A 16,566-nucleotide genomic window follows, 5' to 3' on the forward strand; every position below is an offset into this window, starting at 1 on the left:
TAAAAAATTGTATGAATGCTCCTATAGCTTATTATCATGGCTTCCTTCTCTAACTTGTCTGTGTAATCCTAGGCAAAGGAGCTGCAGACCCTCCATAATCTCAGGAAACTGTTTGTCCAAGATCTGACTACTAGAGTAAAGAAGGTAACATATCTGCAGCTGCACTCTGCATAGAGCTTTGCTGTGGTCTTCTGTATGACTGACTGTTGTGGTCTTCTGTATGACTGACTGTTGTGGTCTTCTGTATGACTGACTGTTGTGGTCTTCTGTATGACTGACTGTTGTGGTCTTCTGTATGACTTGTGTCTGCAGAGCGCAGAGATGGACTCTGATGACACGGGCGGCAGCGCTGCACAGAAGCAGAAGATCTCCTTTCTTGAGAACAACCTGGAGCAACTCACAAAGGTCCACAAACAGGTAAGCAGATCTTTGCCACCAGTAAGGGATTCAAGTAATACCTGTACTGACTATGTGGGTAGTACCCGACTTGCAAACGCCCGACTTACGAATGGCCTACCGATTCGAACGGCCTGGATTCTGTGATTCAGTGGGAACAAGTCAAAAAAAATTTTTCAAAAAGAAATTCAAAGAAAAAATGGCTTTTAAACTTGTATGGATAGGTACAGGTTGCACAGAGGAGGTACAGGGGACAGAGATGGCACAGTGTTCTGACCTAAGAACAGATTCAGGTTAAAACGAACCTACAGTCCCTATCTTGTTCATTAACCAGGGACTTCCTGTACATAGTTTATTGCAAGCTTTCGAAAGTTTCTTCTTCAGGCATGATACAGAACTGTATTAGAACGGTCCAAAAGTTAATGTAACATACAGAGACCTGCATATGATTCTGTAGGTTAGGAGATAGTAGTAGGTGCCCAGGAAAAAGAAAAATGTATGTAATCTGCACAAACTAAGGAATGGATTGGTAGGGAATCCTACCTTAACCTCCCTGGCGGTACATTTCTTTCTGCATTTATAGGCCTAAAAGCGGTACATCTTTTTCAAGAATTTTAAGCCTCCAATTCTTAAAGTGGATCTGAGATAAACTTTGACTCATAATGCATAATTGTGTTCCTTTCATATAGTTTATAGGGCATTCCTCAAGCCAAATACCGTTTTTGTTTTGTTATAATTCTCCAATTCCCTATAAACTAAACAAGCTTCGCCAACAGCTTTTTAGAGTGCCTTGGCAGTAGCAAGGGCTCAGTCTGGGCAGAAGGAAGAGGAGGTTACTAGCCAGAGATTTCAGAGGAAGAGGGGACTGAATTTGTCACATTACACACAGGCAAGCTGATAGCATCTCCAGCCCTCAGCCTGTGACAAGCAGAACATGGCTGCCCTCGTATCACAGGAATAAATAATCATAAACAATTGAAGCTGTTTGCAGTTAGATTTGCTATGTAAACTATCTAAACTTTAGATAAGATATATAGACAAGTTACTTACAATACAATAACATTTGTAAAGCCTTTTTCTCCCATAGGACTCAAAGCGCATTGTTCTAGTTAGTGTTTCATCTCGGACCCGGTTTAAAGCGGGATTGTCACCATAAAAAAATCAAATTTCAGCAGCTACTGGTCTGTGTGTATTAAGTGATAAAGATGCTAATCCTGCATTCAAAAATTGCAAAACTTTTTCTGCTGTTATGTTTTGGAGTTATCACATACTTTAGGAGCACTGGCCCTTTAATAGTCCGTGCCAAACAGTTGAAGGCTGGGGGTTCTTTTTATCTATAATATATTCCTCCTCTTCTATTTATTTCCCTGCCCAGCTTCTTATCTGAAACACGATCCTCTGCTCACTTGGTTTTACAAGCAAGGCTAAGGTGACTCAGCGATTGGAGGAGAAAATAAAAAAAAAAACGTAAAGGGCAGAAATGACATAAAGGATTTAGCCTCACACTTTGGACAAAAGACATGGTTCCCACTATTCATTTACTGTATAAAATTCCCTCAAATCAAAACATGGACAGTACAGTACATGTGTAAGGCCTCTTGCACACTGCACGCGATTCCGATTCAGATTCCGCTTTTTAATCGGTTTTTACATCAGATTCAGATTCCGATTTGCAGTGTGCAGGGAGAAAACTGCAAATCAGAATCTGAATCGGATGTAAAAACTGATTAAAAAGCGGAATCTGAATCTGAATCGCTTGCAGTGTGCAAGAGGCCTAAGGCCCGGTTCAAATTAGCGTTCCCTGTCCGGATTCCCCGGATCCGGACCGTATACTGTACAAACGGAACGTACGTTCCGCATAGCAATGCAAAGGCTATGCGGACGTTCACACGTGTCCGTTCCGTACAGTATGGAGCCGGACCAGATCCGGACTCCGGACACTTTTCCAACATGCGCTATTTTTTGGGCCCGGATCTCCGGCCCACGCACCCGGACCGGAGCTGGACCTGAGCCTGACAGCACCATCCGGAACACAGAAACCAATGGGAAACGGAAGGCACAAAACACACTGCCTACAAACACGACGTTCTACCCCACTTCCTATGCGTATCCAAGCGGCCATTTCGGATGGGGACACATGGGCCAAGCATGTCTGGAGTGGAGCAGCAGTGACAGAGGTGCTGGAGCTGTTTGGCAGAATGTCGGAGGTGGAGGTGAGGCCTACAGCGGAGGAACCTGATTCTACAGGTACACCTTCTGCTGACCCCAACATTTTTTTTATTTAAATTTCGCTATTTTTTGCCCACGGATCCGGATGGCAGCCTGATGCAAACGGACCGGATCCGGATCAGAACCGTACGGTTTCCGATCCGGATCAGGTCCTGATCCGATCAGGATCCGGTCCGTTTGCATGGCAAAACGCAAGTGTGAACGGGGCCTAATGCAAGTAGATCAAGTATTTATCTACTTATATATGTGTTTTTTTACCCTGGCATAGTATGGCTAATCCTCCTGCTTTAAAGGGACCCCGAGGAGTGAAAAAAAACAAAATCGGAACTTACCTGGGGCTTTCTCCAGCCCCCACCGTAGGTCGGGAGGTCCCCCGGCATTGTCCTGGCTCCTCTCCCGGTCCCTCCGCAGAAATCACGACCAGCGACACCAGGGCCGAGTGTCGGGCTGACACTTCCTGAACGATGACGCTCGTCGTCCTCACGGCGGCCGGCATGCGCAGTACTGTCACGCCGGCCGCCGTGATGACGACGAACTTCAAAAAAGAATAGAACAAAATTGTTGAAATTACATTTATGAATAAACTTAAAAAATTGTGAAACTGTACAAATAAGGCACCAGTCTATGCAGTATGTACATATATACCTAATACACCTCCTGCGTGTGGTATAGTTTGAAACTGGGAATGGCACAGAGGGTGACATCACAATCTGGGCAGTAGTAGCATGATTCCTTTTGGACTTTTTCCCCTTTACTATCAGTCTTAGGCGGCAGGCAGAGAGTAGGCTAAATCCAGGCAGAAGTTGCTGCAGGCGGCAAGCAGAGAATAGTCAAAATCCAGGCAGACGTCAGTGCAGGCGGCACGCACAGAGTAGTCAAAATTCAGGAAGAGGTCGGTGCAGGCGGTAGACAGAGTAGTCAAAACCCAGGCAAAAATCTGTAACTGTAAGGCAGATTAGCAGAAGCACTTAGCTCAGAAGCAGTTGGGAACCAAATGGCTATATTGTTAACATCCTGTGCTTTTAAATGAGCTTATCTGCCATGGCAGTCGGGTGACACGGGAGAAATCAAATTACAGATCAAATCTCCCCCAGATAAAACCGCCAAGATGTTTACTGCAGTAAATGGCTTGGCGTTTTTCTCTGGGGAGTGAGGGGAGGCGGGGCCAGCCGCCGGAAATCAAGTGATGCGGGGTGTTCAGGACCGGTTCTCACAATACAGGATGATGCAAAATTATTCCAATGACGAACGCCGGACTATAATACACTTGCTCCACCATTGAGTGTTCTACAAGGATTGCATTAAGGAATATCAACCATTTTCTTTTTCTTTGCAGTTGGTACGGGATAATGCAGATTTGCGTTGTGAGCTTCCAAAACTGGAGAAACGACTTAGAGCTACAGCTGAGCGAGTTAAGGCCTTGGAGTCTGCTCTAAAAGAAGCCAAAGAAAATGCATCTCGTGATAGGAAACGGTATCAGCAGGAGGTGGATCGCATCAAGGAGGCTGTAAGGTCCAAAAACATGGCCAGAAGAGGGCACTCCGCACAGATTGGTAAGCACATTGTCAGCACTCCTTGCAAGTGTGTCGCCACCTGCTGGATTCCAATAAAGTAAGGAGAGCAAGTATTATGCTGGCCATACACTTATAGATTGCCACCCTATGTGGATAAACCATTCCTCTGTTCAGAATCGATTCTTTCCAATAAACTAAAGCAGGGAAAATAATAGATTGAACCTGTGTCCTATTGATCAATCACCACTCCTGCCCTGTCCCTGATCAGCCTAGATTTTCCATCCTCTCCGATCGATAGTTTTGATCAAAATTAGATTGATTGGACAGTTTGGCGGGGAAAGGTTTCCCAGCAGATGAATTGAATCTGCAGGGAGTCGAATGGGAAATCTGATGTGTATGAGTACTTTAAGGCCTTGTTCACATTGGCAAACGCAGATGGCCGTCCATTCAGATTGCTCGTGATTGTGTTGATGTGCGATGTGCTGCAGATCCCATTCATGACGGTAAAGTCGGTTGATTTAATCTAGAGATCAATGGAAATTACAATCGGACAACAGTCTTCGGTGATGGAATATGCAGAGGAATAGCTTATAGTGTATGGGTATCATAAAGGAAACCTGAAGTGAGAGGTGTATGTAGGCTGCCATATTTCTTTCCTATTAAAGAGACCCTGTAACAAAAAAAAGTCCCTTGGGGGGTACTCACCTCGGGAGGGGGAAGCATCAGGGTCCCAATGAAGCTTCCCCCACTCCTGTAGCTGCAGGCAGTCAATCGCTGGCTCCCCCGAGGTGTCCCGGAATCCTCCCTCGACAAGGCTGATGAGCGCTGATTTATTTACTTTTCCTGGCTCCAGCGGGGGCGCTGTTGCGGCTCTTCGCACGGAGATAAGCGAAAATTGCCAATCTCCGTCGGGTCCGCTCTACTGCACAAGCGCAAGAGACTTGCGCCTGCGCAGTAGAGCAGCCACACAGCGATCGGCTATTTCCGCCTATCTCCAAGGCTGAGAGACGATACTGCGCCTGTACTGGAGCCCGGGAGGTAAATATTTACTTCCCCGCCGTTCTGGGAGGATTTTCGCCGCTGTCGTGGGACCGAGGAGGACGGGGGAAGCCTCAATAGGATCCGGAGGCTTCCCCCACCCGAGATGAGTACCCCCCAGGGGAGGTTTTTCTTATTACAGGTTTTCTTTAAGCAATGCTTGTTGCCTGGTCGTCCTGCTGATCTTCTGCCTTTAATAATTTTAGCCATAGACCCTGGCTGAACAAGCATGCAGCAGATCAGGGGGTTCTGACATCATTGTCAAATCTGACAAGATTAACTGCATGCTTGTTTCTGGTGTTATTCAGACACTGCTGCAGTCAAATAGACCAGCAGGGCTGTCAGGCAACTGGTATTGTTTAAAAGGAAACAAATATGGAAGCCTCCGTATACTTCTCTTGCTTCATGTTCCCTTTAAGGCTGCTGATAATGCACCCTTACTTTTTTATTTTTGCATTTTAGTTTACAGATTTCAAGCCCTTTCCCCTAGTTCTGCAATACCTACCCACCTATGTGTGCTTTTCTGGGTGGATCGGGGAGGCAAAGGCAGCTCAAGCTACACCCTCCTCACAAAGGCATTATGTACACACTCAAGTGAGAACTTGTAATATTGAGGAGCCTTTCCTCTGACCTGCTCCTTATCCAGGCTATGCAAGCAGCACTCTGAATCACATATCACAGGATAGAACATGCAGTGTTCTCCCCAGATATTTTTTTCCAGCTGGGTGGCATGAAAAAGTAGCCAGGTGGGCGTGATGGGTGAATGCAGGGCTGGTGCAACTCTGTTTGCAGCATAGGAGGACGAGGAGGCGAGCTGATGACAGCTGGGTGGAGCAACGGGCTAAGAGAGCCTGGGGAGAACACTGGAACATGTACTGCAGTGGACAACCTTTGCACAGGATCCACTGAATGAGGATGATTATCAAATCTGGGTTTCTTTATTTGGGTGCCTGAATTATGCCGTACACCACACTTAGGCCCCGTTCACACTTGCGGTTTTGTCAAAACCGCACCGGATGTCCGGACCGCACCGGAGCCGGACCGAACCTGATCCGTACGGTTCCTATCCGGATCCGGTCCGTTTGCATCCGGTTTCCGTGCGGTGTGAACACGGTTGCGGTCCGGATCCGGTTTCTTAAGGAGATACCATCCTGTAAATACCTGGGGTCTGGGAGGTCAGCAGAAGGGTCTGGGGTCATTGTTGGAGACAGGTGGACGTGTGGAGACCATCCGTGGATACAGAGACTGCAGTTGGGACCATGGATCCAGGCATTTTTTACTCGTAAACCTGGGAATTCTCTCCTTCCTGTTGTTCGCCTCCTCGTTATCAGACATCAGACATGTTGCTGCCAAAACGAGCTCCAGCATGAAATCGCTGCTGCCCCACTCTTTGAACGCTGGGCCCATGTGGTCCCCATCCAAAATGCATAGGAAGTGGGGTAGAACGTCCGGTTTTTGTAGCCAGTGTGTTGTGCGCTCTCCGGCTCTCATTGCTTTGTATTGGCCGGATGGTGCAGTCCGGCTCCGCTCCGGATACGGCTGCCGGAGGAGCCAGACCAAAAAATAGCGCATGTTGGAACGGACGCCGGAGTCCGGATCCGGTCCGGCAGAACGGACGCATGTGAACGGACGCATAGGCTTTCATTGCTATTGCCGTGCGTCCGTTCCGTCCGTTCTGCAAGCGGTCCGGCTCCGGCACGGCGATTCCGGACGGCCACCGCTAATGTGAACCGGGCCTTAGTGACTCTGAAACGAGTGTAACAGCATGTGATTACTGTAAAGCACCATATATAGTGCTAAACCGCCACTATCCTGCGGCAAAACGAGGGGTTTCTACCCCCAAATCCCCCCTGCAAAATCCACAACTTTCTTGGTCGTGGATTTTGCTGCTCATGGAGGCAGAGCTTTCAGCTGCAGCTCTGCTTCCATGCGTGTCAATCTGCCGGCAGATCTCCGCCTCTCCCCCGCCCCTCTGTGAAGGCAGATTGATAGGGGCGAGAAGAGGCGGCGATCAGCGGGGATTGACACGCTAAGAGGCAGAGCTACAGCCTTTAGCTCTGCCTCAAGCAGGAAGCGCTCCCCTGAAAAAGGAGAGGGGATTTGGGGGCTATAACCCCTCGTTTTGCCGTGTGGATGCGACGGTTTAGCACCATGTAAGGTGCTTTACAATAATCAAATGCTGTTTCACTCGCTTCAGTCTCTCTTTAACCACTTTACCCCCACGCGTACGTATTTCTCCGCCCCTTTTTCCATCCTTTAAAAACCAGGGACGGAGAAACACGTACTTTCCGCGTTCCCGACGCTGTCCGCGCTCCCGCTCGTAAACACGCCGCCCGCCGCTAGTAAACACGCCGCCGCCCGCTCGCCCGGAGATCAATGAACGGGAAAATCCATTCCCGTTCGTTGATCTAAGCCCCACAATGACCCGCTGCTCTCCTATGGGCAGCACGATCATTGTGAGAAGAAACTCACGTGTCCAGCCTCCTTATTCTTCCTCCAAGCTTCCGGAAGGAGGCTTGGAGGTCGCAATAAAGCAAAAAGTTACTGTGGCCATCTTGTGGCCAAATAGTAAACTACACCCTACACATTTTTCACATACAAATAAATGACTTTTACACAAAAAATTAACTCATTACCTCCCACACTCCCCATTTTTTTTTTTTTTTTGTAATTAAAAAAAAATTCAAAAATTTACAATTAAAAAAAATACATAATTAGTTACCTTAGGGACTGAACTTTTTAAATATTTAAGTCAAGAGGGTATAACACTCTTACTTTATAAACTATGGGCTTGTAATTAGGGATGGACGCAAAACTGAAAAAAATGCACCTTTATTTCCAAATGAAATATTGGCGCCAAACATTGTGATAGGGACATAATTTAAACGGTTTTATAACCGGGACAAAAGGGCACATAAATTTCATGGGTTTTAATTACAGTAGCATGCATTATTTAAAAACTATAATGGCCGAAAACTGAAAAATAATTTTTTTTTCCCCCACATTTTTCCTATTTTCCCATTAAAACACATTTAGAAAAAAATAATTCTTGGCATAATGTCCCACCTAAAGAAAGCCTAATTGGTGGCGGAAAAAACAAGATATAGTTCATTTCATTGCGATAAGTAATGATAAAGTTATAGACGAATGAATGGAAGGAGCGCTGAAAGGTGAAAATTGCTCTGGTGGTCAGGGGGTAAAACCCCTCAGTGGTGAAGTGGTTAAACACCAAAGCTTGTGGAGAGAGCCACGGGGATGCGGTCCACTACGAGACTCAGATGTTGTTTCCGACCGGCTTGGAAGGTGAAAGCATCTGAGTCGTGTAAAGCATGACGTGAACTGCAATTCCCATACATGAAATAAAGGCACCTAGAGAAACGGGCACAGGGGACTACCGCTAGGAAAATATCACTAAAGTTAGCGATATTCTACTACTGCATTTTTAAAGTAAAACATCGGTAATATTTACTGATATTTTACTATGGCTACACCTAACTCTACTCTCACACAGAACCCTTCCCCTGGTGGTGCCTAACCCTAAGGGCCCGTTCAGATCACAAATGCGGATGGCCATGCGTGCGGAACGCGTGCGGACCACAACGCGTACGAACGCACGCCATCCGCGTTTGTGTGCGTTGCGTGGCTGATCCCATTACTGAAAAGTGAATGGGACAGCCGCGCGTTTTTGTAAAATCTGCGCGCAGCATGCGTTCCCGGACCGCACAGGTCTGGAATGCATGCAGTGTGAACATCAGACAGTGCACTCTATGCACTGTCTGATGTCGTGCGTGTCTGCCTTCTGCACGCGTTTCCAAAACGCGGCTGGAAACGCGTGCAGTCTGAACGGACCCTAAACCTAACCTTCCTAAATTTGTGCTCCCGGAGGCGCTGTATTAGCGGCAAGAAGGGAAAATATTTCCGCACAGCCTTGTGGATATCCAAATCGGCTTGCAGATAATTAATTTGTGGCATTGCATAGTGGGCGATCCGCAGATTGGAACACCAATATTTCTACTGAAAACTATTTTATTAATAACAATACAATGTTCAGTTATAACCTGGCCACACTGAAAGCACTTTCCCATTTCTGTACTTGTCACGCAATAAACAGATACATTTGATCTCTCAGGGCCACTCAAATAATTGTATATAACATCTGTTCTTTTTTTTTTTTTTCTTTGTAGCTAAACCCATCCGTCCTGGACAGCATCCAGCTGCATCTCCAACGCATCCAAATGCAATCCGTGGGGGAACCGTATTCCCTCAAAATAGTCAGCCAGTGGCTGTTCGTGGAGGAGGTCCTAAGCCTTGACAGAATGTAAGTATTTAATAGTTGTGTTTGAGGAATATGCTGTTCATTTCTTTTAGAACTGCACAAGTTTGCAGTTTGTAACAGCTGTGGCAGGCAGGGCTCCAAAGACTGCATGCCTTTTCCATGATCACAAGTTCAGTTCACTCAAATATGAAGGTTCCGGTGACATTATCCACCCCACCCTCCCTGGATGATTAGCAGTCCTGGCCTTGTTGCATCCCATACATTTCTGCTGGTTAAAAGTCTAGCTTTTTAAAGGTGAATTTTAGGATTTTATTCAAGGAATACTTTGCACCAAGGCTTTATAGAGCTAAACTGGGACTGGGTGTACAAGTCTACAGTGCTTTTCTTTCCTTGTACAGTTTTTAACCACTTTAGCAGTAACCCCGAGTCAGGCTCAGGCCGGACATCCGCTGCTCAGAGCGGTAACTCCGAGCCTGACTCGTGGTAGCCGCCGGGGGGTATGGATACAGAGCGCAGCATGGCGGCATTTCAGCTCGCCTCCCCTGAGATCCAGGCGCTGGCAGCCAGTTGTCTTCTGGCCCTTAGAGGCTCTCGATCCTTGTGGTGGGATCCCTGTCTGTCGGCATGAGATCTCACTATGGGAGTAGAGCGCCACCTTGTGGGCAGGAGGAGTATTGCAGCGTTGGATCTAGGGGAGGTGAGTGCGGGGCTGCCGCAGATCTATCCAGTGATATGATTTTTTTTCCTCCATTTTTAGGGTCTAAAAGCTTGTGAAAAAATTGCAACACAATTTGGACCCTAAAATGCGGAATTAATCTCACAGCTAGGGAGGTTAGAGCAGAGGTAAATAAATTAACAAGACATTCAGGGTCTAGTTTATCCATTCCATGATCCTGAAGGAGATTTATTGGAGCCAGCTTAATGTATGACAATTGGTGAAAAACTGGAAATCCACATTGAGTTCGCACACCCACAATGAGCCCAGCCCAATTGACTTTTTCACCTAGGAGATATTTATATTCTGTTTAAAATAACTCGTCAGCAGTCGTCTGCAATTAAAGTACCAAGAAAGCAGGTGTAAAAGTACCGTCACAATTGTTCGGAGTATTTTCTTGTTGCTGGTGGCTTAAAAGGCATTTTATTTATGAGATGTAAAAAAAAACACCTGGGACAAAAAGCAAATTGGATCGGGCCTAATGATAATTGCAGCGATATGGGGCGTGATGCCCTCAAAAGGAGTTCAGGATCAAGCACTATACAGATGCGTTGCTGGGCTAGATACGCATTTAGTTGCTATGGAGGGGAGAGGAGGAACGACAGCACAGTGCAGGAGGGGTAAGGAGAGGGGTGCACTGCACTTATTAAAGATCATCCAGCATTCAATGAAGTTTGGGGTTTTTTTGAGGGAGGGGGTGTCTATCATTGGGGTGGCTGTGCACACACTTGATTCTTAAGGCTCATACACATGTCCAACAAGCACACAACCACATGATCAACATGACAAATCACACAACCTGACGAACCACATGACCTGTACATGTACACACCTAGACGGCTAAACTATTAACAATTCACATACTGCGCATGCAAGAGGACTGATGGACTACACATTCAAAACAAGTACAAGTCATTCAAACGACTCGTGCACATGCACCAACTGCATGATATCAGACCAACATAGATCCAACAGATAAATTGGGCAAAACCGCCTGTTATAAGTTGCTTGTCAAGATATTTGGACACGTACACATGCCTGATTATTGTCCAACAGACTAAAATCAGATGATGATCAGGCTGCAGGTTGGTCTGTGTGTACTAAGCTTAAAGAGCAATTGAAGCAAGAGGGGTATGGAGGCTGCCATATTTATTTCCTTATAAGCAATACCAGTTGCCTAGCTATCCTGCTGATCCTCTGCCTCTAATACTTTTAGCCATAGACCCTGACCAAGCATGCAGCAGATCAAGCATTTCTGGCATTGTCAGATCTGAAAGATTAGCTTCATGCTTGTTTCTGGAATTATTCAGACACAATTGCATCCTAACAGACTAGCAGGACTGCCAGGCAACTGGTATTGTATAAAAGGAAATCCACACAGGATGAGCCCTGCCAGGACACATTACTTTACCTGTGGATGCGCGCCGTTTCCTACAAAACATGGACTGTGGGCTTTGAGTACATGGTTGGTAAACTACGCTTTAGACAAGGGCTGGGCAAACTTGGTGTGGGCCGGGCCGCATTCCATCCATTTCTCCCCTCCTCCCTCCCTGCAGAGTCACGAGTGGGTGGTAACAGGGTTAAAACTCACCTGCTTGCCAATTCCAGCGATGCAACTCCATGGCAACTGGGCGTCCGTCACATGACACGCCACTGGGACATGCCAGCAAGTATGTGATACGCTGGCCTGTTATGTGACGCCTGTTATGTGACGCGTGTCATGTGACACCCTGTTACCTTGAAGACCTGACACAGGAAGGGGCAAGTAGGTGAGTTTTATCCTGCTCACAACTCTGCAGGGAGGAAGAGAGGAATCCGGACGCCAGTCAGCAGGCCGGATGAGCAGCACATCGGCCCACGGGCTGTAGTTTGCCCAGCACTGCTTTAGACTCTAGGGTGGCTCTCAACATGTGGTACATTACGGTTGCCCAGGGGAACTTTTTTGTGGTTCAGGGGGTATTTCAGCGTGCCAAAGCCAGTCTAAGTATTGTGGGTGCTCGTATTTAAAAATAAACAAAATACATATGTAATAAACCTGAATAACTATTAATAACTAATAAACCTGAGTAACCACATTTTTAGTTAATAGCATAAATAAATGTTCAAAAAACGTTTACGGTATGCACAATTTGGTATTCCTACCAAAGATACATGCATCAGGCGGTACTTGAGATTGTTTGTTTTTCCCAATAGGAGTACTTGGCAAAGGCTGTCTTTGTTAAATGGGAACATGCTGTAATAATATTATGCAACACTGATCTAAACTGTATAGGTTATTACAGTTTATAAATATGACATGACGAATACAACTGCTGGTTGTCCTTTTAAGCGATGAAGCCTCCCCCCCCCCCCCCCCTGTTTTTCCCTTCCCCCTCCGGTTTCCTTTCCTTTTCCTTCCCCCCCCCCCCTTTCATCCTCCCCGCCCCCCCTCCCCTTTTTTACCCCTTCCCCTTTCCCCCCTTCCTCCCCTACCGTTTCTACTATGGGTTCCATATCGGATCAGTGAATGATCTAAGAACCATGTAACAGCTTATGAATATATGGAATGAATATATAATGTTTCTGCTCCTCAGCCCCAGTATCCAATTTTAATGTTGAAACACATCTTCACACTTACACAGTTTCTTCACTTAATTGTAATTCACCAGTGGATGAGCCAGTGATGTTTTGATAGATTGCCACTCACAATTACAGGCCTGATAGTGGATGGATGGCCACGGATGTACCTGACTAGCGTTCCTTAGGCTTTAATGAGTATTACGCACCCTGCCGGCGGTTTTGAAACCGGCATGTGGTCCCCTGCAACACCAGGATGAAATACATCCGGGTGTGAAGGTTGGATCAAGTTGTTTGCGCTGCATGTGACGCGTGTTTATGCGACCAATGGGCCGCATGACACGCTTCTCGCCAGTCCAGTGATTGGGTGGTGCGAGACGCGTCAGACATGACGCACGCCGATGCGGCAAGCTGGAACGCACGCGATGTTATCCTTTGGCCACCACCCACACCATCATACATCACGGGCTCTCCCATTGGAGGAATTTTTGGGCTCCAATCAGCGCCGACGTTGTGACACCACAGGGGAGGCGGACCCTCCCGTATGTAAACTGTGGCCAAGCATCGCCGGCGCATAGTGGAGCGCAGCGTGACCAAGCGTCCAGGAGGATGCGAAACGGCCGTCGCTAGGCCCATCTCACTCCCATGCTCCCACCTCCATCACTGACGGGCTATATACGGGAATACAGATAAGTTTGCCAACTATGATATATACATCAAACATGTAACACAGATGAATCATGTTATGCACCGTATTGTATCTGCACTGGTTTTTGCCTATCCGCAATAAATGCACAAGTCTGGACGGATGATGCACGCTCTCTGCTCTTCATTTTATATTGTTCAAATCTCTTCCTTCATATCACAACAGCGGAGCACACGTCCTGCATACAGTGTTTGAATACTAATAAGACTGTCAGTATATTATTGACCACCTGTCCACATAAAGCCCGCCTGAGAGGCTGGAGTCAATAAATCCCCCATTAGAGAGGAGAAGTGCCACGCTAATCCTATCCTCTTTAGTTCAACGTACATTACGGTTGCCCAGGGGAACTTTTTTGTGGTTCAGGGGGTATTTCAGCGTGCCACAGCCAGTCTAAGTATTGTGGGTGCTCGTATTTAAAAATAAACAAAATACATATGTAATAAACCTGAATAACTATTAATAACTAATAAACCTGAGTAACCACATTTTTAGTTAATAGCATAAATAAATGTTCAAAAAACGTTTACGGTATGCACAATTTGGTATTCCTACCAAAGATACATGCATCAGGCGGTACTTGAGATTGTTTGTTTTTCCCAATAGGAGTACTTGGCAAAGGCTGTCTTTGTTAAATGGGAACATGCTGTAATAATATTATGCAACACTGATCTAAACTGTATCGGTTATTACAGTTTATAAATACCTTTTTCCTTTCCTTTGTGTGCTTCTGTAGCCCACTAAGCAGCCTGTTTTGTACTGAGTATTTGGTACCGGAGTGTGGGCAGGCCTGGGTAAGCCTAGTCTTGCCTCCTGTTCCTCTTTGGAGAAGTCTCCTTTATCCTTGGAGCTCTCCGTCAAATTACCTTAAATTCATGATTCTGTAACAATGCGCATTAGATTTGTCATCGAAAATTAATATTTCTTGAATGTTTCAGGTGATTTTTTTTTTTGTTATTTATATAGTACGTTATTGTCTTGTCACTTAACTGTCCCTCAGAGGAGCTCACAATCGAATCCTTACCATAGTCCATTGTCTATGTATTGTGTAGCGCAGAGGTGCCCACACTTTTTCAGCTAGTGAGCTACTTTTAAAAATTAGCAAGTCAAAATGATCTACTCATGTCCAATTTTAGGAGCACATTTGTATATAAAGAATGGAAACTGGAGTGGGGTTGGGATCTACCATGAAGGCCTTTGCGATTAACTGGTATATAGCGATCTACCTAGTGGACACTCCTGGTGTAGTGTGTGTCTCATGCTAGGTACACACGATGCATTTTTTAGGTCGATTTTTCGTTCGGTCGATTTGTGTTTCCCGCTCTATTCTCTTATCTTTTCTTATCAATTTCCATTCACTTCTATGAGAAATCGACCCGAACAACGATCAAACATATCGGACATGCTGGAAATGATCAAACTATCTAACACAAAATTGTATGGTGTGTACCTAGCATACAGTAAGTCTAGGGCCATTTGTAGGGGGAAGCCAATTAACTTACTTGGTTTTGGGATGATGGAGGAAATCTGAGCGTCTGGAGGAAACCCACACAGACACGGGGGGGGACATACAAACCTGGCTGGTATTCCCCCTATGGAAGATGTAGGCGCTAAATAAATAGTGCATTTGCTGATGATGAGATAAGCAAGCTTCTGCTCTCTGCAGTGAAAATAAATGTTTTCACACGCAGGTAATACTTAGTCATGCTTTCAAATGTTCTTTTATGTATCTGAGCAGTTACTGAAATTTTAGTTTTGGGAATATAATCCCACTTTAATTAAATTCAGAAAATAGGTCTATCATGGTTTATTGATATCCCCTATTTTTTCTATATTTCAGGTGCTGAAGGATGATTGAAGTACCAGAGTGAGAACAGTCACCCGATGGCCATTACTGGGGTTCACTTACCTTTTTGGGGATTGTAGGATTGTTTTTCAAATTGTAATTTATATCTGGCCTGTACAGCTCTTTCTTTATTCCCGACAAATATTTTTTTTTCCCCCCTTTGGGCAAATTCTTATTGATTTGCAGCAAAAGAAAACTAGAGTGCAATTTTTTGATGTCTTTGCATACGATATGTAATTTAAGGTATATAGCTCTATCTTATTGCACAGTTTGTTATCCATGTCTTAAACCTTAGTCTGCACTGTGCCAAGTCTGAATGTATGTTACTGGTCAAATAGAACCTAGTTAGGTCTCTGTAAATCTTTTGTCTCTGGGACATGGATCAAACGATAACGGTTTATTACGCTCACAGGTTAACTTTTTTTTTAAATACTTAACACTACTGCTTCGTCATACAAGGGCAGTAGGGGGCTCTTTAAAGTGACTTCATTAAAGGACTTTGTAACATTTAAAATACATGTGAACACGCACAAATAAGAAATACGTTTCTTCCAGAGTAAAATGAGCCATAAATTACTTTTCTCCTATGTTGTTGTCAATTACAGAAGGTAGTAGAAATCTGACTGAACAGACAGGTTTTGGACTAGTCCATCTCTTCATGGGGGATTTTCAGCATGGTCTTAATTCTTCATAAAGGCACTCCCTGAAAAGGATTTATGCAAAGATGCTGGCCAGCCTCCCTGCTCATTGTACACTGTTTTGGCAGTTTGACGGAGCAACTGCCGTTCACTAAGTGTTCTTGAACATAAAGAAAACCCTGAGAATCCCTCATGAGGAGATAGGATAGTCCAAAACCTGTCGGTTCTGTCAGATTTCTACTACCTACTGTAAGTGACAGCAACATAGGAGAAAAGTAAACCATGGCTCATTTTACACTGTAAGAAACGTATTTCTTGTTTGTATTTACGTGTATTTGAAATTTTATGATTTTTGTGATAGTGGTCCTTTAAATGGCGATGCTAAAATGCCGCACTGTAGTCTGTACAGCCTGCTGCAGTGCATAGCTACTAAAGCGTGCTCTATACCAAGCTGCCACTGATCCGACGTCTACGTTACCGTATAATCTACAATAACCGGTTCCTACAAGGCTGCTGTACCAATATCCAGCAGGACAGCTGCTGCCGTGCTGTTTAAATAATGTATAGTAACGACCATAGAGGAGTAAGACTTTTATATATGACAGTGAGGGTTCTTCGCTCATAAATATTGACTGTCCTATCACAAGCATTAATG

General features: G+C 45.3%; 1 protein-coding gene across 1 annotated transcript in view; it reads left to right on the plus strand.

Moving 5' to 3' along the window:
* The window catches only part of KIF5B (kinesin family member 5B), a 118,866-nt gene extending 102,997 nt beyond the window's left edge, over nucleotides 1-15,869 (plus strand). Inside the window, exons 22-26 of the mRNA XM_068235691.1 lie at nucleotides 73-144; nucleotides 313-417; nucleotides 3,962-4,178; nucleotides 9,362-9,495; nucleotides 15,268-15,869. Coding sequence (XP_068091792.1) covers nucleotides 73-144; nucleotides 313-417; nucleotides 3,962-4,178; nucleotides 9,362-9,489 — 522 coding nt within the window. The 3' untranslated portion in view covers nucleotides 9,490-9,495; nucleotides 15,268-15,869. The remainder of the gene's footprint in view (nucleotides 1-72; nucleotides 145-312; nucleotides 418-3,961; nucleotides 4,179-9,361; nucleotides 9,496-15,267) is intronic.
* The last annotated feature ends 697 nt before the right edge of the window (nucleotides 15,870-16,566 follow it).

This window comes from Hyperolius riggenbachi, chromosome 5 (assembly GCF_040937935.1).
Source record: "Hyperolius riggenbachi isolate aHypRig1 chromosome 5, aHypRig1.pri, whole genome shotgun sequence".
Classification (NCBI taxonomy): Eukaryota; Metazoa; Chordata; class Amphibia; order Anura; family Hyperoliidae; genus Hyperolius; species Hyperolius riggenbachi.